Here is a 27,086-nt window from a genome sequence, read left to right as displayed (position 1 = left end):
ACTCGTGCCACATTTTCACGTGGTACTGAGGGTCGTTCAGAGTCTATTTTTTCATTAGTTCATTCTGATGTTTGGGGTCCTAGTAGAGTCAGTTCCACCTTAGGATTTCGTTATTTTGTTAGTTTCATTGATGATTATTCGAGATGTACTTGGGTTTTCTTAATGAAAGATCGTTCTGAGTTATTTTCTATATTCAAAAGTTTCTTTGCTGAAATAAAAAATCAGTTTGGTGTTTCTATTCGTACTTTTCGTAGTGATAATGCCTTAGAATACTTATCATCCCAGTTTCAGGAGTTTATGTCTCACCAAGGAATTATTCACCAAACATCTTGCCCATACACTCCTCAACAAAATGGTGTAGCGGAAAGAAAGAATAGACATCTCATTGAGACTGCTCGCACTCTCCTCATTGAATCCCATGTTCCGTTGCGTTTTTGGGGTGATGCAGTCCTTTCATCTTGCTATTTAATTAATAGAATGCCCTCATCTTCTATTTCGAATCAGGTTCCACATTCCATACTATATCCACAGTCACATCTCTATTCTATCCCTCCTCGTGTATTTGGGAGCACATGCTTTGTTCATAACTTAGCCCCAGGAAAAGATAAATTAGCCCCTCGTGCTCTAAAATGTGTCTTTCTTGGTTACTCTCGAGTTCAAAAAGGGTATCGTTGCTATTCACATGATCTCCGCCGATATTTTATGTCTGCCGATGTAACATTCTTTGAATCTCAACCTTACTACACATCTTCTGATCATCTTGATATCTCTGAGGTCTTACCCATACCTCAGGTCTTACCTGTATTGACTTTTGAGGGACCTACGGTATCTTCTCCATCTCCAGTTATAGTGCCACCACTCCTAACTTATCATCGACGTCCTCGTCCAACAATAGTCTCAAATGATTCATGTCATGCGCCGGACCCTGCTCCTACTGTGGCCTTGCCCCTTGCTAGCCAATCGATTGCACTTCAAAAAGGTATACGATCTACTCGAAATACTAATCCCCATTATACTTTCTTGAGTTATCATCGTTTATCTTCACCCCATTATGCCTTTGTATCATCTTTGTCCTCTATTTCCATCCCTAAGACTACAGGAAAAGCACTTTCTCATTCTGGATGGAGGCAGGCTATGATTGATGAGATGTCTGCTTTACATTCGAGTGGTACTTGGGAGCTTGTCTCCCTTCCTACAGGTAAGTCTACTGTTGGTTGTCGTTGGGTTTATGCGGTCAAAATTGGTCCAGGTGGTCAAGTCGATCGGCTTAAGGCTCGCCTTGTTGCTAAAAGGTATACTCAGATATTTGGGCTAGATTATAGTGACACTTTCGCTCTAGTGGCCAAAATAGCATCAGTCCGTCTTTTTCTATCTATGGCGGCCGTTCGTCATTGGCCTCTTCATCAGTTGGACATTAAGAATGCTTTTCTGCATGGTGATCTTGAGGAAGAAGTCTATATGGAGCAACCACCTGGTTTTGTTGCTCAGGGGGAGTCTAGAAGCCTTGTATGTCGATTGCGTCGGTCACTATATGGTCTAAAGCAGTCTCCTCGAGCTTGGTTTGGAAAGTTCAGCACAGTAATTCAGAAGTTTGGCATGACTCATAGTGGCGTTGATCACTCTGTGTTTTATCGGCATTCAGCACCAAATCTGTGTATTTATTTGGTTGTTTACGTTGATGATATTGTTATCACCGGCAATGATCAAGTTGGTATCGCTAATTTGAAGCAGTATCTCTTTCAGCATTTCCAAACTAAAGACCTTGGCAGATTGAAGTATTTTCTTGGTATTGAGGTTGCTCAGTCTAGATCAGGTATTGTTATTTCTCAACGCAAGTATGCTTTAGACATTCTTGAGGAGACAGGAATGATGGGATGTAAACCCATTGGCACTCCTATGGATCCGAATGTTAAACTCCTTCTAGGACAGGGGGAGCAACTCAGTAATCCTGAAAGGTATAGACGGTTGGTTGGAAAGTTGAATTACCTCACTGTGACTAGACCGAACATCTCTTTTCCTGTGAGTGTTGTAAGTCAGTTTATGACTTCTCCTTGTGATAGTCATTGGGATGCAGTTGTTCGTATTCTGCGATATATAAAGTCAGCTCCTGGTAAAGGACTACTCTTCGAGGATCAAGGCCATGAGCATATCACCGGATATACAGACGCTGATTAGGCAGGATCACCCTTTGATAGACGTTCTACATCCGGATATTGTGTCTTAGTTGGAGGTAATTTGGTGTCATGGAAGAGTAAGAAACAAAGTGTGGTTGCTCGATCCAGTGCAGAAGCAGAATATCGAGCAATGGCTGTAGCAACTTGTGAGCTAGTTTGGATCAAACAGTTGCTTGGAGAACTGAAGTTTGGAGAAACCGGTCATATGGAACTTGTGTGTGATAATCAAGCGGCCCTTCATATCACATCAAATCCAGTGTTTCATGAGAGGACTAAGCACATGGAGATTGATTGTCACTTTGTAAGAGAAAAGATACTCTTAGGAGATATTGTTACCAAATTTGTGAAGTCAAATGATCAACTTGCAGATATCTTCACCAAGTCTCTTACCGGTCCTCGTATTAATTACATTTGTAACAAGTTAGGTACATATAATTTGTATGCACCAGCTTGAGGGGGAGTGTTAGAATAGAATAGGAAAACACAATCCTACACAAACTAGGAATAGTTTATAGTCTCCTATTTGGTAAGGAATTGTATTATATAGTGTCTATAAATAGGGTTCTCTATGTAATTATTAGAACAACAATTCAATAATATTTTTCCCATATATATTTCTCACACTTAGATGAATGATGAATGATTGGGAGATTTCTAGACAAGTTGAACTCTACAAACACCTGGAATCCTTCAACGGTTGCAACGAGTAAACTGTTTGTAGTTGACTGGTAATATAAAGGGCCTTTACATGGTGAATGCAGGATATAAGATCATGAATTTGCCAAAGCCTCAAATCTCTAACTGGCCATGGAAACATATCTAGAGGGTCAAGATACCTTACAAGGTTGCTTGTTTCACATGGTTGTTAGCCAATGAGGCTGTGTTGACATATGAATGTGCGATAAAGAGAGGAATCTCTTTATGCTCAAGGTGTTTTTTATGTGAGAATGAAGTTGAGATTGTATGCCACTTATTCCTACGTTGCAGAGTCAAAGATCAGTTGTGGAAGATTTTTATCAATCTCAGAGGTATCTTGAACAATACCGAAGTAAGAGACATAAACAATTGGAGGATCATTCCTGCATGTATATGGTGGACCATCTGGGAAGAAGGAAATGCCAGATGTTTTGAGGATAGAAGTAACACAATATAGGAGATCAAACCCAACTGTTTACTGTTATTTTATTTTGGTGTACAAAGTTCCTACTTGAAAGATGCAAAGACAATCCTAGAAGAGTTTTTGTTTCCCGTTAGAATTGCATTTTCTTTAGTTTTTGTTTTTGTCCTTTTTACTTCTCTAGTAAATTGGGATTTTCAAGAACTGGTCACTAAAACAAACTTTGTTACTTGCTCAAAAACAAAATATGATCATGTGTTTCCAACAAAACTAAAAATGAGAACACCCCAGAGATGACACTGCTAAAAGCAATTAGAAATAATCTAGCTCACCAACTAGTGGATTTAGAGCAGACAAACCATCACATAGGGGAACGTTCAGAACTTCTTCCTGTTAGGGTTTCCACATATCTAGCTCCAAGCAATCAAATCCATATTTCCATCACCAAAAGCAAACAAGATCATGTCTTACGTCTACTACCACCCTTCTCCCTAGAAAATAACGTCCAGTTTAGGCGATGCTCCTTCTATCCTACCTCTAGTACCGAGCAATCGGGTTTATCCTTCTATCCTACCTCTAGTACCGAGCAATAGGGTTTAATATTTCTCTCTCCAAGGGCAAACAAGTCATCCCTTTTACTCCTACTACACCTTCTCACTAGACAATAACATACAGTGTAAGGAACAGTGAATGAACTAGGCTTGTCGGATATTTGGTCCGTGAAGAACACAGCAATATACACATTTTCTTTGTAAGGAAAATCTCTACAAGCACACAGCTAATGATTTCTCGAAAATAAAGAAGATGTGGAAGAGAGTAAGCAATACCTATCACATCCATCAGGAATTGATGGCTCAAAATCAGAAGGAAGACTAAATACAGCTGAAAATAACTTCAAGTCAGCAATATAAGTCATTGCTTTGACTGGTTGATCGCCAGACATCATAAGATCAATCTATAAAATAAAGTGAAATGAAGATTAGAAGCAGACAACAACCTTTTGCAAGGGGCATTTACAGATTTCCTTCTACGAGACAAGACCATCTAGAGCTCCAAATTAATTTCAATCACGTAAAATTTCACTTAGAGATAAGATAAACATACTTCATGTCCTATGCGTTCTCTGCTAATTTTATCAGCAATAGCAACCCTCACATCCTCATCTGCAGCTGCCTTCTTTAGTTCTTCATCTAATATAAACCCAAACCTTGCACCTAAAATCACCAAATCATATGGAGAACATGAGTGTCATCTAGCTAACAGCACAACAAAGTTATGTCCCAACCAACTTTATTGGAACCTAAAGTGATTGAAGGAGATACAAAGAAGTTAACCATTACATTTGACTTAAGTCTACTCAAAAGACATGTACACACATAAAATATGCAACCTCTTCCGTTAGCTGGATTTGAACCAGTTCTGGGAGCAAAAGAATTGCTAACTTCGTGCTAGATCACGTTAAAGGTAATGCAAGAGTCCCCTGCAGTAGATCCAGCCCCTTTTGCTTCATTTGTTCCACTAGCACCAAAGATCAAGAATTCAAGACAAAACAAAGATTGGTTGGTACAGGTACTTCTGAGTAAAAGGAATAAGAGATCCTTTGAGGGGTAGAAAATGATAGGTTCACAGAGCAGTCTCTTGCAACCAATTCTAGACCAATAGTCGAAGCATATGGACAGGGAGCCACTTGCAGCCATGTTGATCAAAATGACTTGAGTTTAATGACTTGACCTTGGTACAGGTAGGGCTTGTTTCTGATTCTCATCAAATTTTGGTGTGCTCTTTGTAGAGAACAATATACTAGTGTAGTCTCTCTGCTGCATGTACACCGCTTGTATAGCGGAACATAAACCTATCCTTATCCAGCCAGCCATCAACACAATTTAGTTCTCTCTGTGAAATTCCTCATCTTAAGTTTTACTTCTACAAATAATTTTGAAGGGTGAGGATAGAACTCCTAAAAAAGAACTAATCCTAATTTAGATGCCCCACTTAGCTCAATCTCAAAATGTTTAGAAATATTCAATTTGCTTATGACTTTGAAGAAATACCTCCAAATCAATCATACATGTTGATTTGGGTGATAATCACATATTGAATCTAACAGTATCAAAATCCCTAATACTGTATACACCAAGACCAAATCCTTGGAGAAGATCTCAATCTTGAATTTGACTAGGATGGCTATAGTCGTTCTAATATTCGCACCTCAGCTCTATGTAGAAAGAGCTCCATCTGTCCTGTTTAAAGTTTTACCTATAACTCAATGGATTATAAATTCATGCTTGAAACTTCACAGGCTGCAAATCATCCAATATAATGTTAACAGCAGTGTTGTCAAAGGCACGTTTAAGCCCTAAAGCGAGGCTTAAAGTGTGTTGAGCACCTCACCGCGCTTAATGTGCACTTCAGTGTCGTCATCAAGGTCCTAAGACATACTCTTACTTGCCAATGAGCCTCTTCTGAAGAGGTGCCACTAAACAATTGATATTTCACTTTATTGTAATTGTTTTCATTCTCTTTGTTCATATACTTTTCACTCGTGCTTCTTCACAGTGCAGTGGCCAAGGTTCTATGGAATATGTTCTACGGCATTTTTGGCTTACACTGGGTCATGCCACAAAATGTGAAAGAAGCCTTCGCAAGTTGGAATACATGGAGTTGATAAGTCCATCAAGAAAGTCTGGCTAATGATCCCTGGAGTTATTTTTTAGTGTTTATGGACTGAAAGGAACCGTAGATGTTTTAATGGGATCTCAACTCCAAACCACTCTCTTAAAGTTAGATGTTTACTTATGCTGTTCAGTTGGGTTCATTTAACCCCTGTAAATTTACCACTAAACAATTTCTTGACTTTGTTAGCTCTAGTGCTAGTTTGAAGATTGTAAAGGAGCTAACAACTTTTATGCTCACTGTGAGCCCTTTTGTCTATTGTGTAATTCTGCATCTGTTTAATGCTTTTTTTTTTATAATAGTAACTATCTGTTTAATGCTTTTAATGCTAGTTTGAAGATGTATTTTTTTGTGAGCAACAGGCAGAGACAATCAACCATCTGTTTCTTCATTGCAAGGTGGTTAGACAACTGTGGCACTTATTTACCAGCTTCAGGGGCACAAACTGGACCATGCCACAAAGGGCAAGTCAGGCTATAGAAAGCTGGAACAATGAAGGCAGTGGCAGTATAGACCAAAGCAGATGGAGGATTGTCCCAGCAGTGATTTGGTGGACCATATGGAAGGAGAGAAATATGAGATGCTTTGAGAGTATTAGTAGTCCTTTACACAGGATTAAAATGAACTGCATAATCACATTTTGCTATTGGTGCAGTTCGGAGTATGTAGATGATCCTATAGCGGTTAGAGATANAGAGAAATATGAGATGCTTTAAGAGTAGTAGTAGTCCTTTACACAGGATTAAAATGAATTGCATAATCACTTTTTGCTATTGGTGCAGTTCGGAGTATGTAGATGATCCTATAGCGGTTAGAGATATCCTTGGTCCTTTGTAAGATGAAGTAGGATCTAGTTTAGTTTTGTTTTAAGTACACGCAACTGTATGTACCTCCATGATGTAAATTTGGGATCCCAGCCTTTAGTGCTAAAGATTAATACACAAAACTTTTACCTTTGTCAAAAAAAATAAAATTGTTGCTCATGCTTATAATTATTAGCCTTGGACTAAACATATATATTTGTATTGTATCTTCCTTTGCGCGTTTTTTCATTAAAGTCCATGCTATATTAGCACTTAAAGCCCCAATGGACCTTAGAGCTTTTATGCGTTTTTTGCTTTTCAAAACACTGGTCAACTGTAACACTCGACATCCATGCCACATATAGGATAAACAAGGCTGTCATATAAAGAGGGAGGGAGGCAAATCAGAGATCATCTAATGCATTACCAAAACGAATAGCTCGAAGAACTCTTAGGGGATCATCCAAAAAGGTCTGTTTTGGAGGTAGAGGGGTGACAATTTTTCCAGACTTCAGATCTGCAATGCCTGAGAAACATGAAATCAATTAATTAGTCAGAGACACTTGTAGTTTAACCCATCTTTATTGGTATGCTTAACTGAATCTGGGCAAAAGAAACAGAGGTCATACTAACCTCTTTCTGTAAGATCTTCAACTGATCTGTTGTTAATGTTGTAAAACAAGCTGTAAACATAATCTTTAGTGAAGGATTAACTGATTAAACAAAGAAAATCATGTTCTACCTTTTGGAAACAAAAAGCTAACTTAAAATAAAGTTGGATTAATACATTAATGCATCCAAAGGCAAGATTCTACAAACTAAATGAAATTATATGAAAACACCCTCACCCCTCTCTGAGAGAAAAAAATAAAACAAACCAAAAAGATGCAGAGAAAATGAATAAATATATTAGAAAAAAAGGAAGAAGAAAAAGAAACTAAAAGCTCCACTAGAGTTTGTGCTCTTACACTGACATGATCAAGGTGCTTTTGTTTCCTCATTTACTCTTTTTTGTTGTTTGGGACTTTGGGCTGGGATCAAGGGGAAATAAATATCAACTAAACCAAGTTGCTGCCTACAGTGTGAAGGTGTGGCAAAAATAAAAATAAGGTGCCAGAAAGTAAAGGTATAACAAAGTACCTATTAATGGTCAAATCCCTGCGATCTGCATCCTGTTTTGCTGTGCCAAATTTCTAAGGAACAACAGATGAGAAAGAGTTTAATGAAGAAACTAGCGTACACGGTACACTGAACACACACGCTTGAGTCTCGAAACTTTGACATTTTAGTTTTTTGATATAACAGTTAGGATGACAACATTAAATTAATGGAAAGGAATTTAATCATAACAGATATCAATGGTAAATATATGAAGACTTCATACTATTGCAACAATGGCTGATTAATTTCATGAATAAAGGTCCTACTTTTAAAAAAATGTTTAAAAGAAATTAGATCTTGGTAATTAAACTATTCCAACGTATTAAATAGGAGACTTTCATTGATCGTGAGCAAGCGGTGGACTGAAACTGGTAACATGATTCAGCATTCTCATTCAGTAAATAGCCACCCCAATTGTGCTCACTTAGTAACCTCATTTTCTGAGGACTAGGTCATTCTTAATTGAAAGGATGAAACTAAGCATTGCACTCTCTTAACTGAGGTCTTTGGTACCGAATGCATTAAAGGACACTCATGCAAAGGTTCTAGATTTACTTATTCCTTCCTTTTACTCCTTTTTGTTAATTTTTCATTGCTAGGTTTGGTGGAATCTACTTGGCCTTCATCCCTCGCATTTACAGTAAAAAACACAACAAATTTAAACACCAAAGAGAAAATTTACATTTGATTACCAATTCACATTTACATACCATTGTGGGAATACGACTGTTCTCACTGTAGTCTTCTGCTCTTAAGTTGACGAAATCAATCCATGCATCCTTGCTGTTTCCAAGTGCTTTGACTGATCGGGATTGCTGTAAAAATTGAAAAACAGTATTTAGTTAGTGACAAATTACTCAACAACAAAAATAAGAAAGTGGTATATCACAATCAAAATAGATAGTCGTAAGATCTTAAAGTACTCCTAATAGGATAGAACATAAAACATTTGGGAGTCATTTGGTGTGAGTATAAGGTATAATAATCCCGGGGAAAAAATGCAGGACTTTTATCCCGCATTTGGTTGGAAGTATTAGGCAGTCCTAGGATTAATCCCACCATTTAAACCTTAGTGATGGGGTAAGTTATCCCATATACAGGGTGGAATAACTTGTTCCCAACCAAATGACCCTGTATAGCTAGAAATGGGCATGGTACAGTACATATCGAATACCATATCAAAACTAATTTATACCACAATTTCAGAATTATGGTATTTGGTATTCAATAAGGTATTGGGTATTTATAATAAAAATATCGAAATACCAAATACCACACCAATAGTTACATCTAAATTCATCTATATCATAATGCTGGCAAATATATAAAATAGTATTTAATACAAAATTAATTATTTAGACATTGGAACTTTGACTACTCTATCTTGATTGAAATGTCATTTTGGGGAGATTGATTAATGAAGGAAATTGTTTGAACTTTTATTTAAATATTTCTACAAGTGTAAGGTGTATGTATGATCTAAACCAAACTTCAAATACCAAACCATATCAAATTAATTTGGTATGGTAACGGTACAGCATTTTTAAAAACCGACAAAAAATTCAATATTGTATCATACCCACCCCTACTTATAGCAGAGCAAATTATAATTTACTTCTTTTTCCTTTTTTAGCACCAAAACTAAGAACTTGCATCTTTTTAATATGTAGGAAAACCAATATCCCCCCCCCCCCCAAGTCCCAAACTCCACTCGAACGGCACAGACCTGCAAAAAGAGTTGTATTTTATGCCCAGCTACAAAAAAGAATTGTACTTCACGCCCAGATAATTTTTAGCTAGTTCTTTATTAAGACTCTTACACTATACACAAATGAGGACTACAAAAAAGTAACCCAACTGAACTAGAGTTAAACATATCTTCTCAAGTCATGGTTCAATTAATTGATACCTTATCAATAACCTCTCTACCCCACAAAGGTAGGGTTAGGTTTGCATACATCCTACCTTCCCCAGACCCCACTAGCAGGATTACATTGGGTATGTTGTTGTCATTGACAACTTGGCAATTGTTCTCAATAACACAATGCACGTCCTACACTACATTATTATTATTTTAATAACACTGGTTTTCGAGCTACCTAGCCTCCACTTCAACTATTCCATTCCCACCAGTACAAGTACAAGATAACTCTGGCCACCAAGATTTAGACAAATGGGAAGAAACCACCTAGTGTTTTATATTTTTGTTGGGATCTGAAGAATACTTATTTCCAAACTAAGAAATCTACTAGAGCAAAGAGTAGAAATAATTGTGCCTACATTAAATGAGGGACAACACAGCTTCACTTCCCACTTCAGAGAAACAAAAATTTAACCACTAGCTAGTTCATGGTTCTGCCATCTGTGCAAATAACTAGTCTTCCCAATTCATTCATAGATATAAAGTTTATTTCATTAGAAGTATTGCCTTGCAATGAGACAATATAGCCTGAATCCCCATTTTAGTGAGACAAAGAATTTACTAATATGCTTGTTCATCATTTGTCATTTGTGCCAATTACTTTCACCAGATTTACCCATCCTCCCTCGAAATCAAAGACAGACCAACTTTTACGTCTATTTGGTTGCTTAACATCTGTGATCTGCCAAAACCAAGACTGATAGTCCAATGTACCCGTGGGAGTTTTCCACCATAGATGTGGGTTTGAATAATTGATTCTCATTGTCCCCCCTTCCCTTAATGTGATAGGAAAAAATTGGAAACAGACATCTCACGAGGAAAGAATACAGGAACATACCACTGGATAACGCCAACTCCTTGGGTTTCCTCACCTGATGCTGATAAGTACTCGTTCACTTTCTCACAGAATTCTCGTCCATACATGTTGTCAAGAGCAATATCAATATCATAGCACTCTTTACCTAGAAGCTACAGTAATAGAACTCCAGATTAGCCAAAGGAAAAAAGGTCATAGAAAGACAAATCACTTATATTAAACAACAAAATCTAATTTCTTGACTATTAAATACTTTGGCCACATAAAAAGTCATCAAGATACATGTAGAAGGCAATTCTAGAAAACTTCCACAGGAAAGAAAGTTAGTAGTCAACTGAAGCACAAATCGAACTAGTTTAGGCTAATAGGTTCAGGTTACATAGTTTTGCATGTTGCTATTAACAAGATAAAAGAGGAAAAAAATCTAGAAATGGTTGTACATCCCCAATGATGTGCATTATTTCTGTTTATTTGTAAGAGCTAAATGATGTATCAAACTTCATGTTACTAGAAAAGGATACAAGGCTTATACAATGGACAGTGAATAAAAGATGATGTTGCTAGCTTTAGTATGTGAGGCACATGCATACGTATATCTATAGAATATTTCCCCAGTGTGGACTGTGGAGAAAAAAATAAAAATATTCAGATTCTTGCATCCCATCAGAAAATGACAAGAATATGTGTTTTTTTTCTTTGGGTCAATTATTTGGAACAAAAATAATTAATGCTAAATCAAACGCTCTACTATAGGTAAGTTTACAGAAAAAACATGCATTAATCAAAATTTTGTTGTCTGCCCTTTCTATACTAGTCATTAACGTTTTATATGACCTCTTATAAAGTAAGGAACACCATCAGTTCAGAAATCAAATTTGTGTGCACAAGAATTATTTCCATGGCAGTTAACCTGCTGTAACCTTCCTCCTTCATTCCAGTCTGCTATTCTTTGCTCACACAAGCAGTGTTCCATAGTTTAAGTTGAAACTAGAAAACCTAATTGATGAAAAACTTATTTGGTTGAGAGTATACACTGTCACATCTGGATATACCCCCCATGATTAAAAGAAGACAAGAAAATATGATCGTGAAAATAAAGGTTCATCAAAAGACTGCTTACTTCTCTGGTTCTCCCTATATTAAGCTTTAAACTTGTGACTAAATCTGTTCTGAGTAATTCAAAAAGCAAATGAATGGGACCTGATTCTCTTTTCAATCTATCGATGCGTTGAAGACCTCGAGTCTCACTTATCTTGTACTCTCTCCCACTTCTCTGAATAACACTTTCATGCAGTTTGTTTACTAACTTCCACATTGTGAAAATCCTCTATCCCACTTTCAGTGACCTAAGATGATTGTGAGGTCGACTTGACATCTAAACACATTTTATAGTGTCCTTTGACATAATATTTCAAATTTTAGAGCGTAGCACTCACTAAAGTTCCATGAAAATACTACTCCCTTCATGTTTCCGTACAGAAGGATTAGTGTCTCGTGTACTACCCTAGCACCAACTTGATGCTAAGTTGTTGCATTTTCGATACATAATCTACTTACCTTCTCAAGAAAAAAATGCTACTCCATCCACAAGGGTATATTTTTCTGGACACATGTATACGTGTTACATTCATTACATATATCATACTCTCTCCTTTTCACTCTCCTTTTCAATTTGATTATCTGGTTTTGACTTGATGCTGAGTTTAAGAAAATAAAGAAACTTTTGAGTCTTGTGGTCTTTAATCAATATGTGAAATATACTAAAATGTCCTTTACTCTCATGATTTTAAACATGTCATATGAAAAGTCGAAATTAAAGAGTTGTCAAAAAAGAAAAAAAGACATTCTTTTTTTTAAAGTAAGACAATCAAATTGAAACGGAAGGAGTAATTATCAGTGACAGTACAGAAAAGATGGGTGCAAAAAAAGAAATAAGAAAATATGTTAAAACCTGAAATCCTGAATAGTTAAATATTTGTGAACTAAGGTTGTGAAAGGTGTATGTGGGACGTCGAGTATTCGTATAAGTTGAAAGAGACTCTCAATGATGGAATTAAGTTTTAGCTCCACAATACATAGTAGTAATTTGATTGTAAAATTTCATAACAGTTTAGGTTGGTACAGGTAAACGAAGTCTGCAGCAAAATCTCAATAAAATTATAACAAAGAGAATCAAATGGGATAATTATGAATAGAACCAAAACCTTATCGCGAACCCAACCACCAGCAACACGAAGCTGTGTTCCCATATTATAATGCTCGACAACTTGAAGAAGACGGTTGAATATCTGCTCCTCTTTTGGCGTTAAATCAATATGGTCCTTCACTTGAACTGACAACGGCTGAAATGCTGAGCCCTCCCCCATTGTTGTAACTCCGGCGTAAAACCCTAACGCCGGCGGCAATTGTTGAACGGAGAAGATAGAAAATCTCTTGAATTTGAAGGCTGGAAGAAGGAGAGAAGAAGAAGTAGAAGGGTTTGGGAAAGTGAAGAGACGAGGGCGAGTTGTATTGAATGTTGAAAAAGCTGCTACGGCTATACTCAAAGCCTTCATTTCTTCTCTTCTTTCTAACGGACAAGTGATGACCCGCTATCATAAGCATGGGAAACGAGTCGGGTCAGCCCAACTACATTTTTCATGCCACTAGTCATTGTGACACCCCTCTATATGTGATACAATCACTCAATTAACCATCAAATTGTCTATTTTTTTCCTTTTCAAAAGTCATTTTACTCTTACCTATTTTTATCTTAAGATAAATTGATATGGCAAGTTTTTTTTATTTATTTATATTTAAAAAAGAAATAGTTAAAGTCAAAACAGGAATATAAAGAGATATGTAGTTTCAAATAAGAGTTACGTAACTAAGCAAATATCTATTAGTGAATTACTTAACACGTTATAATTTGTAGTTAGTGTTCCATTCGGATGGCTATGAATGTCTAGCTCACACTCCCTCCATTTGTATCCAACTATGACTCTCCTCTCTCTTGCCTTTCTTCCTTTACATACAAATTAACATTCTCTCTCATCTTACACCGTACTAATTTTTCTCCTAAATTCACTCTATTATATCAATTTTTTAAATTTAAAAGATATTATTCCTCCCTCCTAATCGTATTTCCCCAATTTCATAAGATTTAAAAAATCTTTTAAGTTTTGTACCAATTAGTTAAAATCAGACAAATAAATTGAGTTTTTATTTACATAATGAATCCAGTACTATTTCATTTGTGCTAATTTCTATCTATTTTGTCGATAGAATCATATAGTTTCTGGGCAACAATTTTATAATCCTACAATGAAGCACATATAAAATAACACACAGTTTAAAGCTCCTAAAAACACAGATCACCCATAAAACTTTATCCAACCTACCATTTTCTATACTCTCAGGCAACCATCTTGTCACTCTTTGAGCCAAATCCATCACCTCATTTCCTAGATAAAATGTCACGCCCTTAAAATATCATGGAGAAGATAAAACAAGAATAAGTTTGCTGAAGAGAAATGACAATTATATAAATTACTTTTTTTGAATTGAGGTATTTGTATAAATTATTTTTGTGATTTATATTTCTATCAATACATTTCACATACACTTCTATAGATTTAGGTATCAATGTTTATGGTGGGATTTTTTTACATTTTTAGACTTTATTTATACATTTTCAACAATTATATACAATTACTTCTTTTGTATTTGTATATTATCAGCAAGTATACGTTTCAACTACTATTGTGTAATTCATCATTTGTATACATTTACTTATTTGTATTTTTATCAATTGTGTATTTGTTTATATATATATACTAGCAATTCTCATTTGTATATCTGATGCAACTATATTTGTTAATGATGTTTATATACATTTGATTTGTATATGTATTAAGTCATTTTTGACATGTTTATTTAGGAAATTAAATTTATGTTTCTTTACTTTGCAGAAGTCAAATTATAATCAAATACAATAACCATGATTTGTGCGATTATTTTCTATTTTAATAACCTAAATTACCCCTTTATTAATTAAGTTAAGAGTCCAAATTGTATAAAAATTAAATTTTCAGTGAGATATACAAAAAGAGAAAGGCATAGGTACTGAAATTATAGCTATGCTACGTAATTAGGCAAATTGTACCTAAGGAGGCTCATTATGTTTCAACTCTTAGCTATTTATGAAATTCCCTCTTCAAATAAATACAACAAAGTAATTAGCTTACAACAAATATAATCATGTTTTATTTACATAAAAATAGTAAAGATCATAGAAAATATACAACGACTATACAATATAGCTAGCCAAAAGTCATAGAAAGTATACAATGATTGTACAATATAGTTTACCTATACATGAGCTATAAACTGACTATAAATTATGATACACTCAAAAGACTAAATATAATTTAACTATACATGAAATATATATTGAGTATACTTGAAGTATACAAAACTATTTAATCTCGATCAACTTAAAATCTTCTCTAAACAGTCTCAAAATTTAGATATAAAATCATCTCGATGTTTTGAGTCTTTTGATATATAATTCGCTTGAAACGATGGGGTATATCAAATTTTTAAGAAGATGAAGAGGAAGAGGAAGAACGGAAAAAAGAGGAAGAGGAAGAACGGAAAGAAGAAGAAGAAGAAGAGGAAGAAGAAGAAGAAGAAGAAGAAAATGATGATGAAACAATGGGGTATATCAAATTTTTAAGAAGAAGAAGAAGAAGAAGAAGAGGAAGAAGAAGAAGAAGGGGAAAAAGAGGAAGAAGAAGAGGAAGAGGGAGAGGAAGAAGGAGAGGAAGAGGAAGAGGAAGAAGAAAAAGAAGAAGAAGAACGGAAAGAAGAGGAAGGGGAAGAGGAAGAGGAAGAAGAAGAAGAAGAGGAAGAGGAAGAGGAAGAAAAAGAAGAAGAAGAAGAAGAAGAAAGAAGAAAGAAGAGGAAGAGAAAGAAGAAGAGGAAGAAGAAGAAGAAAAAGAAGAAGGAAGAAGAGGAAGAGGAAGAAGAAGAAGAAGAAGAAGAAGAAGGAGGAGGAGGAGGAGTAGAAGAAGAAGAAGAGGAAGAGGAAGAGGGAAGAAGGAAGAGGAAGAGGAAGAGGAAGAGGAAGAGGAAGAAGAAGGAAGAAAGAAGAAAGAAGAAAGAAGAAAGAAGAAAGAAGAAAAAAGAAGAAGAAGAAGAAGAAGAAGAAGAAGAAGAAGAAGCAGAAGGAAGAAGGAAGAAGGAAGAGGAAGAGGAAGAGGAAGAGGAAGAAGAAGAAAGAAGAGGAAGAAGAAGAAAGAAGAAAGAAGAAAGAAGAAGAAGAAGAAGAAGAAGAAAGGAAAATCACCTCACACATCTATTTAAGGCTTAATATTACAATCTTTAGATGTACTTTTCACCTCACACATCTATTTAAGGCTTAATATTACAACCTTTAGATGTACTTTTTTTACATTACTACTTATAACATTTTAATTACAAGTATTAACATATTAGTTTTAATCTAAAATTTATTTTATTTTATTTTATTAATTAGTTATTATTTTTACAAAATTAATAAGAGAAATAACTTTAAATTAGAGAATCAATTGTCATTATCTCTTACACTATTTTAAGGATTTTTTTTCAGTTTTCACACAGCAACCCCCCCCCCCCCCAACCCACCCACACCTTCCTCTTTTACCCACAAACAAACCCCAAACCACCCCTACCCACACCTTTCTCTTTTACCCACACGCAAACCCCAAACCCCATCCACACCTTCTTCTTTTACCCACATGCAACCCCCAAATCCCCACCCCTACCTTCCTCTTTTACAGAGAACTAACTTTTTCTCTCTAACTATCTTCAACATTCGTCTTTTTCATTCAAAAAGAAAATCGACAAAACTCTTCCACATGTATATGATTCAATGATGGGAGGAGATCTACACATGAAGAATATGAAGAAAGCAGTTGATAAACTTGCCACAATTATACCATTGTTTTTTGCTAGCACAAGATTTTATGGTAAAAGGTTGGAGCTCTATTCCAATAAACTACCTGCATATGTTGACAAAGATTTATAAAGAATGTGCCTCTACAAGATCCAAGCTCAAAGTATGTATTCTTATCTTATTGTGTTTTGTTCATAATAAGTAATTCACTTTCCTTCTCAATTTTTTTCTTCAAGATTATTTCAGTGATTGTGCATTATATGTATGTCTCTTTGCTAAATATATTAGCAATGGAGTTTTTGATATGAGTCTCATTCACATTGATACAAAGTACCACCGTAAAAGGTACATCACAATCATGTGACAGTATGAAAGAAGCAAGAACGTTGATGGCACAATTAGTGAGAGTGAAGTAGCTGGAATTGTTGCTAGCAAATTTGGTGGACTCTGCATAGCAAACGAACGTGGTTCGGATACTATCAATTATCCTACACCAAGACCAAGGAAATGAACTTTGAAATAGTTGATTGCAGTTTAGACTTTTAATTATTACATGTTTTGATTTTTGGATGATGTATACTTCTTTTGCTACAGTTTTTGACAACAATATATAATAAACATTGTCTTACATTGCCAGATTTATACTAATTGGTTACCAATTTCATACATATTTATTTTTAGTTTTTGTTCTAAAATTTTAAGTTGGATACCAAGTGTATATAAATTGAATATCAATTGGATACAACATTAACTTGTTTTAGATTGTCTAATTTGGTTAAAATATCAATTACATTTTGTTTTTTCCATTTTTCAGTGGGATAATCTCTTGGATACCAATCGGATACAACATTAACTTGTTTTAGGTTGTCTAATTTGGTTGAAATCTCAATTACCTGTTGGTTTTTCAATTTTTCCAATGGGATATTAGTTGGATATCAATGTATACCAATTGAATACAACATTAACTTGTTTTAGGTTGACTATATTTTAGTTAGGGGTGTGCAAAAATTGAACCGATAAAAGTGTTATTTGTTTATTGTTATTGGGGTATTGGGTTAACAATTTTTTAATGGTTGTATAAAAAAAAATATTGGGTTATTGGTTCGATATTGATTTCTAATATTGGGTTATTGGGTAAACCGATAACCCATCAAGACTAGTAATTTACTACTTTTACTTTTACATAAATATTATATATTAATCTCAATATCTTACTAGTTACTGTCTTTGTCCTTTAGCCTTCAATCCACACTTCACAATGACTTTGAGTTCATAATTTCACATTCTACAAAATGGCAAAATCTAAAGTAAGAATCCTATTCTTCTTAATTTCTCTTTGTGTTACACTTGTATAGTCCTTTTCATGTTTGTTCTTATTGTTTCTATTTTATGAGCATTTGTAAGTTACATTATTGTGTTTTCGCATCAAATTTGTCAGAAAAGTCATATATTTGTTTTATAAGTATTTTCTTATTGGTTAAACTGAAAACCGAACCATTAAGGACCAAAATCGATAAACCGAAAACTGATAAAAAATATCTTATTGGTTTGGTTATTGGTTTAACATATTTAAAAGCCGAAAACCGATAGACCGAACCAATAATACATAAAATCGAACCGACCGATGCACACCCCTAATTTTAGTTGAAATCTCAATTGCATGTTGATTTTTCAATTTTTCCAATGGGATATTAGTTGGATACCAAATGTATACCAATTGGATACAAAATTAACTTGTTTTAGGTTGACTAATTTAGTTGAAATCTCAATTACATGTTGTTTTTTCAATTTTTCTAATTGGATATCAGTTTGATACCAAATGTATACCATTTGGGTACAAAATTAACTAGTTTTAGGCTGACTAATTTAGTTGAAATCTCAATTACATATTTTTTCAATTGGATATCAATTAGATATCAAATGTATACCAATTGGGTACAACATTAACTAGTTTTAGGTTGGTTAATTCAGTTGAAATCTTAATTACATGTTTTTTCAGTTTTTCAATGGGATATTAGTTCATACCAAATGTATACAAAATGGATACAATATTAACTAGTTTTAGGTTGGCTATTTCGGTTGAAATCTCAATTACATGTTGTTTTTTCAATTTTACCACTGGGACTACATCAGTTGGATACCAAATGTATACCAATTTCATACTAAGATTTGACTTAATTTTTCCAGTCGATATCAATTACATGCCAGCATTACCTAGTTTTTTACAATACATTTAAAAACACCGAATACACAAATGATTAATTAATACACATAATAAATGTTATGAAATTATAAACCATTAACTTAAAAGACAAAACAAATCAAAACATGAGTTTGTGACAATAAAACAACAAAATCAGAATAAACATAAATCATGTCTTTCTTTTAGTAGGGTAATTTGAGCATATCTTCCTATTGGGTCCCTTCCGACGACATGTACTACACGTAACCTTAGACCTCTTGAATTTCACATCAACAAACCCTTTCCAGCGTTCAAGTTGTGGTCTCCCTACAACCTTTTTGAACCAAGCAACAATAATTTATGCTCCGACACTTTTTGAATTGCATATTTTCTTATTCCATCATAAATTATTGTGTCGGTATTACAAGATACAAAAGTACAAATAACTTGTATACATATGTTATATCAATATACGAATTTTGTACCATTTTATGCATACTTTCTATACCTATTTCATGCTAAAAGTAAAACATTTATTCATACCAGATTCATGCCAAAAAGAAAATAAAATCATACAATTTATAACTAGTAATTGTCTTTTATTAAATAAATAGTATACCAATTTCATCCCACTATTATGCACAATTTAATACCAATATAATGCCAAAAATAAAAATTGAATCATACAAGATTCATGCCATAAAAATTATAAATTTTCATACAAATTTGATTTTACTATTATACCAATTTCATATAAATTTACGTCAATTTTTATACCAGATTTAGTATACGAATTTCATACAATTCTTATTTACACATTTCATACCTACTTCATGTCAAAAGTCATCAATTATTCATACTAGAATCACGCCACTAGAATACCAAAATAATTCCAACTTATAAATATTAATTGTCATTTCTTAAATAAACAATATACTAAATTCATTACATTATTATTCCCAAAATCCATTCCAATATAATGCCAAAAAATCCAATCAAACCAGAAATCGTACCGAAAAACATTATCGATTGCCATACATGTTTGGTATTAGTAGTATACAAATTCTAAAAAAAATTATCTAATTTTTTTAACCAAAAACATACCAAAAAATAAAAAATGGATCAGACAAATAATGAACAAATTCAATGTTCATACCAAAATATAACATTATACATTTGAAAAAAAAATGCCATAATTAAAATTATTATACACAACAAAAAATTTGAAATCAGTATACAAATACAATTTTTATGCACACTTTTCATACCTATTTCATGCCATAAGTAGTCACTTTTTCACAGGAAAATCATGCCACTATAATACCAAAGTAATACCACTTCTAATTGTCAATTGTCATTTATTAGATAAACAATATATGAAATTAATTCCAATATAATGTCAAAATCGTACTAACATGATATAACCAATATACTAATTTCAAATAAATTTTATGTAATTTTTTAAACAAGAAACATAAAAAAAAAATGAATGTTCATACCAAAATCTGTACCAATTTCAAACAAATTTTATGTAATTCCAAAAAATGAATGTTCATACCAAACACGTCATAGTTAAAACTATTAGACACAAACGAAATCAAAATATATTTTTTCCAGTATCACTGTTCATATTTTTTTTTTTATGTTTGGTTTGTATACCAATACAAATAAAAAATCACAAAGAATACTAACCTGAAGGATCCCATCTACCACCATGCTTTATTAATACTGATAAGAAGCTGTCTATTACAAGAAAATGAAGATTATTGAATAAAACGAATAGGAATTAGATGAGAGTGACGACTAACAAGAGAAAATATTGAGAAGAGAGATAAACGTTCGAACAAAAGAAAAGAAATCTGTCAGAATGAATTTTAACTGCTTTGAGCTAAACAAGGAAAACAAATATTCCTTTTTTTTTTTTATGAATCTCCTATTTTTATGCCTCCTATTAATTATCATTAATTTTTTCAAATTATTTACTACTAATATATCCGTTTTCACCTTATTTATTTTTCACACTAATTAATTTTTACTGTTATTTTAAATTATTTTTTATTTTACTAAAATGTTAAAATCTGCAATTTTTTATTGTTATAACTTGAAAGATAAAATATAATGTCATAATTTATAATTATTAGTCCTATATATGTCAATTATGAAATTTTCAAACAAAAAAAAACCTAGAAGTGGAAGAAACTGGTAGTAGAAGACGACAATGAAGGTAGAGAAAAAATTGGTCATTTTTTTTTGTAATCAAATTGACCTAATGGTGATTTGATGTAATTATTCCTTGAGAATTTTCTTTATTTCAAGTATACCAATATCATATCATATCAAATGCCTCTATTTATACTAGTACGTAGAGGGTGAATGTAAAATTCACTACAAAAAATAAGTCATAAATCGGTGTATGAAACCGATGAAGCTGAATGGTCGGTTTTTCCAATAAGAAAATTGACGACATGCATTGGTTATCTAATTTTTTATTTTATAATAATAATTATTATTTAAAATTGACGATTGTTGACTTTTTTTGTGGATGCTTGCAAAAACTACGTATAGAAGTTTAATTGACTTTTACATGAGTAGTGGACAGTGGCGGAATCATGAATTTCGTCAAGGGTGTTCAAACTATAAAAGAGTCATAAAAAAAAAAATTTGCGGAGTGTGCACAAATAGTTTTTTTTAATGATAAGTTGGTGCACCCAAATTTAAAAATTAAATTACATATCACTAAAAAACTAAATCATACGAGAAGTATTTTTTAAATACGAAAACTTAAAATTATGAAGCTATCAATGGTATAAATCAAAACTAATGGAGAAAGGTCAACAAAAACAATTTTAGCTACTAATTGAATATACTCCCTCTAGTTCATATTAAGTGAATTGTTGAGACTTTTTCATGATCCAAAATAACTGAATATTTCAAATTTCAAGAGAATTGTTGAAACTTTTTTCCCCATATTTACCTTTTATTTTACTAACATTCTTAACTACTTTACGTTTTCTAAAAGAATAGTTTATAAATAATCGAAAATATAATAGTGGATAATAATCTTTAATTTTATCTTTAAAAAAATAATTTCTTGAGAGTGTGTTATACCTAATAATTCACTTAATATAGATCGAAACAATAAAATCTTAATTATTAGGTTAATCAAATTTTAAGGTTAATTATTAGGTTAATCAAAATTTAAGGCTAGAAATGTAAAGAAGTTATGGGGGTGGCTATTTCTATTTTAAAAAATAATGTGTTAAAAATGCAACTAATGAGGATTGAACCACCGACCTAAAAGACCTAAATTAGCACTGTTAAAATGTTGTGTTAAAAAAAACTAGTGAGTATCAAACCGAAAACCTAAAGGACCTAAACTAGCACGCTTACCGCTAGGCTACAATCTGTGTTGTGTAAAAACGTGTTCAAATTATTATATATCTAGATATTAGACAATATTTTACCTATATACACGATATAATTTTTCGACGAAAGGTGTTCGGATGACCACCCTTACTAGGTTGTAGCTCCGCCCCTAGTTGTGGAAGGGCCGGAATAGACATTAGACATATCCAATATTTCAAAGAAGGCTGATCATGCAAGGAAAACTAGAAGATCCAAGAAGAGTGTTTAATGACCCGGTTGGTTCTTTTGGAAATATTTATAAAATTATTATTTTTTCCTCCTGATATTGACCCCGAGTTATCCTTGATTGAATTTTGAAAATTGGTATCAAGCTTTAAAGTAAAAAAAGTGAGAATTTGTATAAGTTTTGATTTTGAAAGACTTTAGTTGCTAAAAAGTGAATTTTGATGTCATTTGGAGTTTTGAGTGTCGAAATAGAATTATGTCGATTACATCAGTCCCGTAACATGGAAATTGGTCTAAGATAGTTGTTGGTTCAAATTTGGAGTCGTTTTGAGGATTTGAGGTCCCAAGTTGAAAATTATTGAGATTTTAGCCTTTGGGTTAACTTTGGTCAGCATTCAGGGTTTGGGTACTCGAATCAAAATTTCAAGAGTTTGTTTGGTCTTTTTAGGCGTTATATTCATTTCTTGTGACTCTCCTAGGTTTCGGGTCAAAGAGACCTCATATTCGTGTTTCAATGGTTCTATTGTGTCTGGAACATCGAGTATAGTCAATTTACATATATAATTTGTGTGTACGGGATTTGAAACGAATCCTGAGGGTCCAGTCTTAGACTTAGACATTTGTTAATTTTTGTTGTATATGTTGCTGGTGCCTACTCTCCGTGATCGCAGGGCTTGTGACTGTGTCTGCATAGAGGATTTATGGAGGGCTCCGTGTGCACGAAGGCTAGATCGTTGTCATGGTTATGGACCTCCGTATTTGCGGAAGCTCTACCGTGTTCGCGGAAGGCCAGTTCATTAAATTCCTCGTTCGCGGGCAAGGGTTCGCGTTCGCGGAGGACTCTTGTACAGAATATTTTCCAAAAATTGGTGTTTCAACCTCATTTCACCATTTTTGAGTTTTGGAAGCTAAGTAAAATGATTTTTTAGAAGAAATATTTGGTTCCTAACCTTAAATCTTCAATTACCCATTATTATTTATGAATTTAACTATTCAAATCAAGGTTTTGAAATGGAAAGTTGACGTTTATCTTCAAGAGCCCAAGAGCTTAGTAAAATGATGATTTTAACTCATTTTTCTAAATGGTTTTCACCAATGAGTTCCAAATGCTTTGGGTAATATTATCAAGTAAAGATTTTTGAATTTAAACCTCAATTTTGGAATTGGGTTTTTGAGTTAATTGACCCATTTGTCTAAATTGTTTGAGTTGGGTAGTGGTGATTCTGGAATCTTATTGTGATTACTTGATTGAACTAGATTGTGAGGCTTTGGATATCGTTCGGAAGGAGAAGACCCAAGTGTTGGGTTGAATATTTGATCGAATTGAAGCAAGTGATTTCCAAAACTTCTTAAATCTAGTTGATTTGTGTATTTTCCCTTCATTACATGTGTTGGGGTGTAATGGGAATGAGGAAGGGTTCATTGTTTCACTTGCTTAATCTTAATGAATAAAGAAAGGGTTAAATAAAAGGCAACATGTTGATCAAGATACTTTGTGAATTTGTCTTGTGAGCCATAATGCGCTGATTGATGAAATGCTTTGATGGCATTATTGTGGACCCGAATTGTTTGAGTTATTGTCTCTTCCTTATGGTGTGAGATTGCTTATTTGCATTGATTTCTGTGCACCATGATGAGACATTTGATGGTTATTGATGCCGTGATCATTTTCGGTAAGTGTTATTGATGCCTAGGTCATTTCCAGTAAGTGTTATGATGCTGAGTCATCTTCGGAAAGTGATATGATGTCGAGGTCATTTTCGGCAAGTGTTAAGATGCCGATGTCATTTCTGGCGAGTGCTATAGTGATTTCGAGGTCATTTCTAGCAAGTGTTATTGATTTTGAGATCATTACCGGCGAGTTCATGAACTATGGACAGTTCCTATGAGTTTCGATTGAAATTGTGCATGATAAACCTTGAAATTTGGTGCTCCCTATACTTGGTTAATGTGCTTTGATGAACTTGATATTTGTGATTGATTTACTTTACACTTGTGATTGTCATACTTGTTACTTGATGATTGTTAATTAGACTGTGACTATTGGACTGTGATTATGAGAACTTGTGAACTGTTAGGTAAGACTGATTTCTATGTCGGTTGTAGTTTGAGGAGGTTCGGTTAAGATGAAAAGAGTACTAATTTCACTACAAGAAAATGTACATACGGCGACATTAATTTAGTGACATTTGAAACAAATGTCGGAAAATAAAGAATTTTACGATATTTAGGAACAAAATGTCATAAAACAATGACATTTGATGTCAAATGTCGTAAAAATAATGACGTTTGGTATTAAATATCGTAAAAATAATGACATTTGGTCCAAAATGTCACTATGATAATGACATTTATTGCAATATGTCGTTGTTTTTAGCGACATTTAGCAAAAACGTCATTTAAATGAATATAATATGACATTTACTACAAAATGTCATTGGTTTTAGTGACATTTAGAAAAAATATTGCTTAAATAGTGACATTTAATATAAAAGAGTGAGAAAAGCAAAGAAAGTCGAAAAAAATTGACTATGCCACACACATCAGGGAGAAAAAGTCATTCTCAAATTATAGACGATGTACGAAGTAATCATTATTTATTTTCTATAATTTATATATTAAATAATACTTATCGTGAATATTTAACGGCAATCTCTTACTATTCAAACAGATGACAAAGATGAATAATGGTGTAAAGCCAACTCGTATTGAGGTGTTAAAAAAAACTCACATTAGAGCGAATAAACAACCAGTAAATGAGATAGCTGGTGAAGTTATGGTAAACTCTTAATCTTTAAAAATATATAGGTATCTTCTTTCTATTACAATTTTTTTTAAAGACTTCTCATTACTTTACCTTTCTTTCAAAAAGAAACAAATGGATGATCTTGCCGAGGTGTATCCTGAGTTGAATGTCCCTGGAAGTGCTCCTAATGATGTGTACTCCCAAGTAATGGGATCAGACACTCATGGAATTGTCCGAACTCTAGGAAAAGGAGCATCTCTTAGCTTAGTATATGGCCCCGTATATAAACGATCTCAGGCTGAAAAAAGAGATTTTGATTCAAGGGTTGAGATGGAAGTTCAAAAAGCTACCTCAGCTAGGAAAATTGAGATGACAGAGAAGATGCATGAAGCAAAAAAAGAGATGGAAGTGATGGATAAAAATTTGTTAGAAGCAAAAGAGGAAGCAAAAGAGAATAACGAAGTGATGGAGAGAAAATTATCAGAAGCAAAAATGGATATGGAAGAAATTATAGCGGATAAAGTGAAGGAAGGAATACAAGCATATGTAGAGTCTTTGGGAATTAATATTGATGCAAATTTAAAATCAGAGCAGGTGAAATAATTGTCTTGCTCACAAAAAAAATACTTTTTTTAGATGAAAACTTAGTTTCTCTTAATTATAATAGTGTTCCTCTTTTGCAATAGGTTCTTGATAACCCATTTGAAGATTGTCAATAACCATCATCACTTGTTCCAGGTGTTCACACAAGAAAGGTTAGAGAAAATTTCATTAAAATTTTGAATTTTATTTTAATTGCGTAAATTCTAACATTTATATGATCACGAGATCAACTAATTCCTCTTTCTTATTTAATATGGATTAATCGACAAATTGTTAATTGTGCGTCATGTACACATAAACAGTCTAAGTGATCATCTTTTTCTTTTGGTTCTTGTTGTTGTTATTGTTTTCCAGTNTATGGATTAATCGACAAATTGTTAATTGTGCGTCATGTACACATAAACAGTCTAAGTGATCATCTTTTTCTTTTGGTTCTTGTTGTTGTTGTTGTTTTCCAGTTGGTATAGTGAAACTATAAACTGTGTTAATTTATCATATTATTTCTAGTTTTCACCACAAAAGCTAAAACGCCTAATCGTACACACTCCAAACAGAAGCCTCGAAACCCGAACCAAACATCACACTAAACCAAAAGGACCCATTCGTAGCTGATGAAACTGACGGAATTTTGATCCGACATCAGAATCTTCGGATGTTGACATAAGCCAACTCTTCCATGCATTAAGCCTCCAAAATTGAAAAACTTACACCAAAGACTGTGTGTCCTGATCATACTCATCCTCAAAATGCATCATTTCATAATCTGTATTTCTGGTGTTGCTATGTTCATTTTGACCAACTTGAACCTGTACCTCTTGCTCCTTATTCTCTTCTGTCTTTGCTGCTTGTTGTTGCCTTCTTTTGATGGCATCTCTCTTCTTTTTGCTTAGTTTGCCCTAAGATTTGTTGTTGATAGTTTGCCCTTGGTTTGTGCCCCCACTATCTTGTATGTTTTGTTCCTATTCTCTCTAATGAAAATTCTTTTTTCTGACTCTTTTTCTGAGTGTTATGAGAAGTATTAAAATTACCCTGTTAATCATTTTGTTTACTGTGTCCCTGACCAGAAACCTTTTCCTGATGGATGAGCTGATTGTGCTAGTTCTATTTTGTGGTCTGATGAGAAGTAGTAGCAGAATCTCTAGGGTCTTTCTTAGGGTCAGTGTGTAAATTCTCGTGTACATCATGATGCAGAACCCCCCCCCCCCCTTGGATACCCCTTCCTGGAAGTTAGTAATGATCTCCTTTAACCCTCCATCCAACACTCCAACAGCTTCCACAGAGTTAAACAATTATCTAAATGGGTGAGGGGTAATAGGAGCATTAAGTCAATACCTGTGATCATAGAGGGGTTTGTATTTCCTTCTTTGTCCATACCTATAAG

General features: G+C 33.7%; 2 protein-coding genes across 2 annotated transcripts in view; one reads left to right on the top strand and one right to left on the bottom strand.

Moving 5' to 3' along the window:
* LOC125844928 (tRNA nucleotidyltransferase cca2) overlaps positions 1 to 13,234 on the bottom strand; it is a 20,908-nt gene extending 7,674 nt beyond the window's left edge. Inside the window, 9 exon segments of the mRNA XM_049524295.1 lie at positions 4,119 to 4,246; positions 4,396 to 4,505; positions 7,195 to 7,293; positions 7,401 to 7,450; positions 7,908 to 7,960; positions 8,639 to 8,709; positions 8,712 to 8,743; positions 10,688 to 10,818; positions 12,871 to 13,234. Coding sequence (XP_049380252.1) covers positions 4,119 to 4,246; positions 4,396 to 4,505; positions 7,195 to 7,293; positions 7,401 to 7,450; positions 7,908 to 7,960; positions 8,639 to 8,709; positions 8,712 to 8,743; positions 10,688 to 10,818; positions 12,871 to 13,221 — 1,025 coding nt within the window. The 5' untranslated portion in view covers positions 13,222 to 13,234.
* Positions 13,235 to 24,865: 11,631 nt separating this feature from the next.
* Positions 24,866 to 25,705, top strand: LOC125845924 (uncharacterized). The gene is made up of 3 exons (XM_049525410.1): positions 24,866 to 24,935; positions 25,028 to 25,135; positions 25,229 to 25,705. The coding sequence occupies exons 1-3, from the start codon at positions 24,888 to 24,890 to the stop codon at positions 25,703 to 25,705; spliced, it is 633 nt and encodes a 210-aa protein (XP_049381367.1). The 5' UTR covers positions 24,866 to 24,887.
* Positions 25,706 to 27,086: the final 1,381 nt, after the last annotated feature.

The sequence above is a fragment of the Solanum stenotomum genome, chromosome 11 (assembly GCF_019186545.1).
Source record: "Solanum stenotomum isolate F172 chromosome 11, ASM1918654v1, whole genome shotgun sequence".
Taxonomy (NCBI): Eukaryota; Viridiplantae; Streptophyta; class Magnoliopsida; order Solanales; family Solanaceae; genus Solanum; species Solanum stenotomum.
This window is presented reverse-complemented; position numbering and strand designations above follow the sequence as displayed.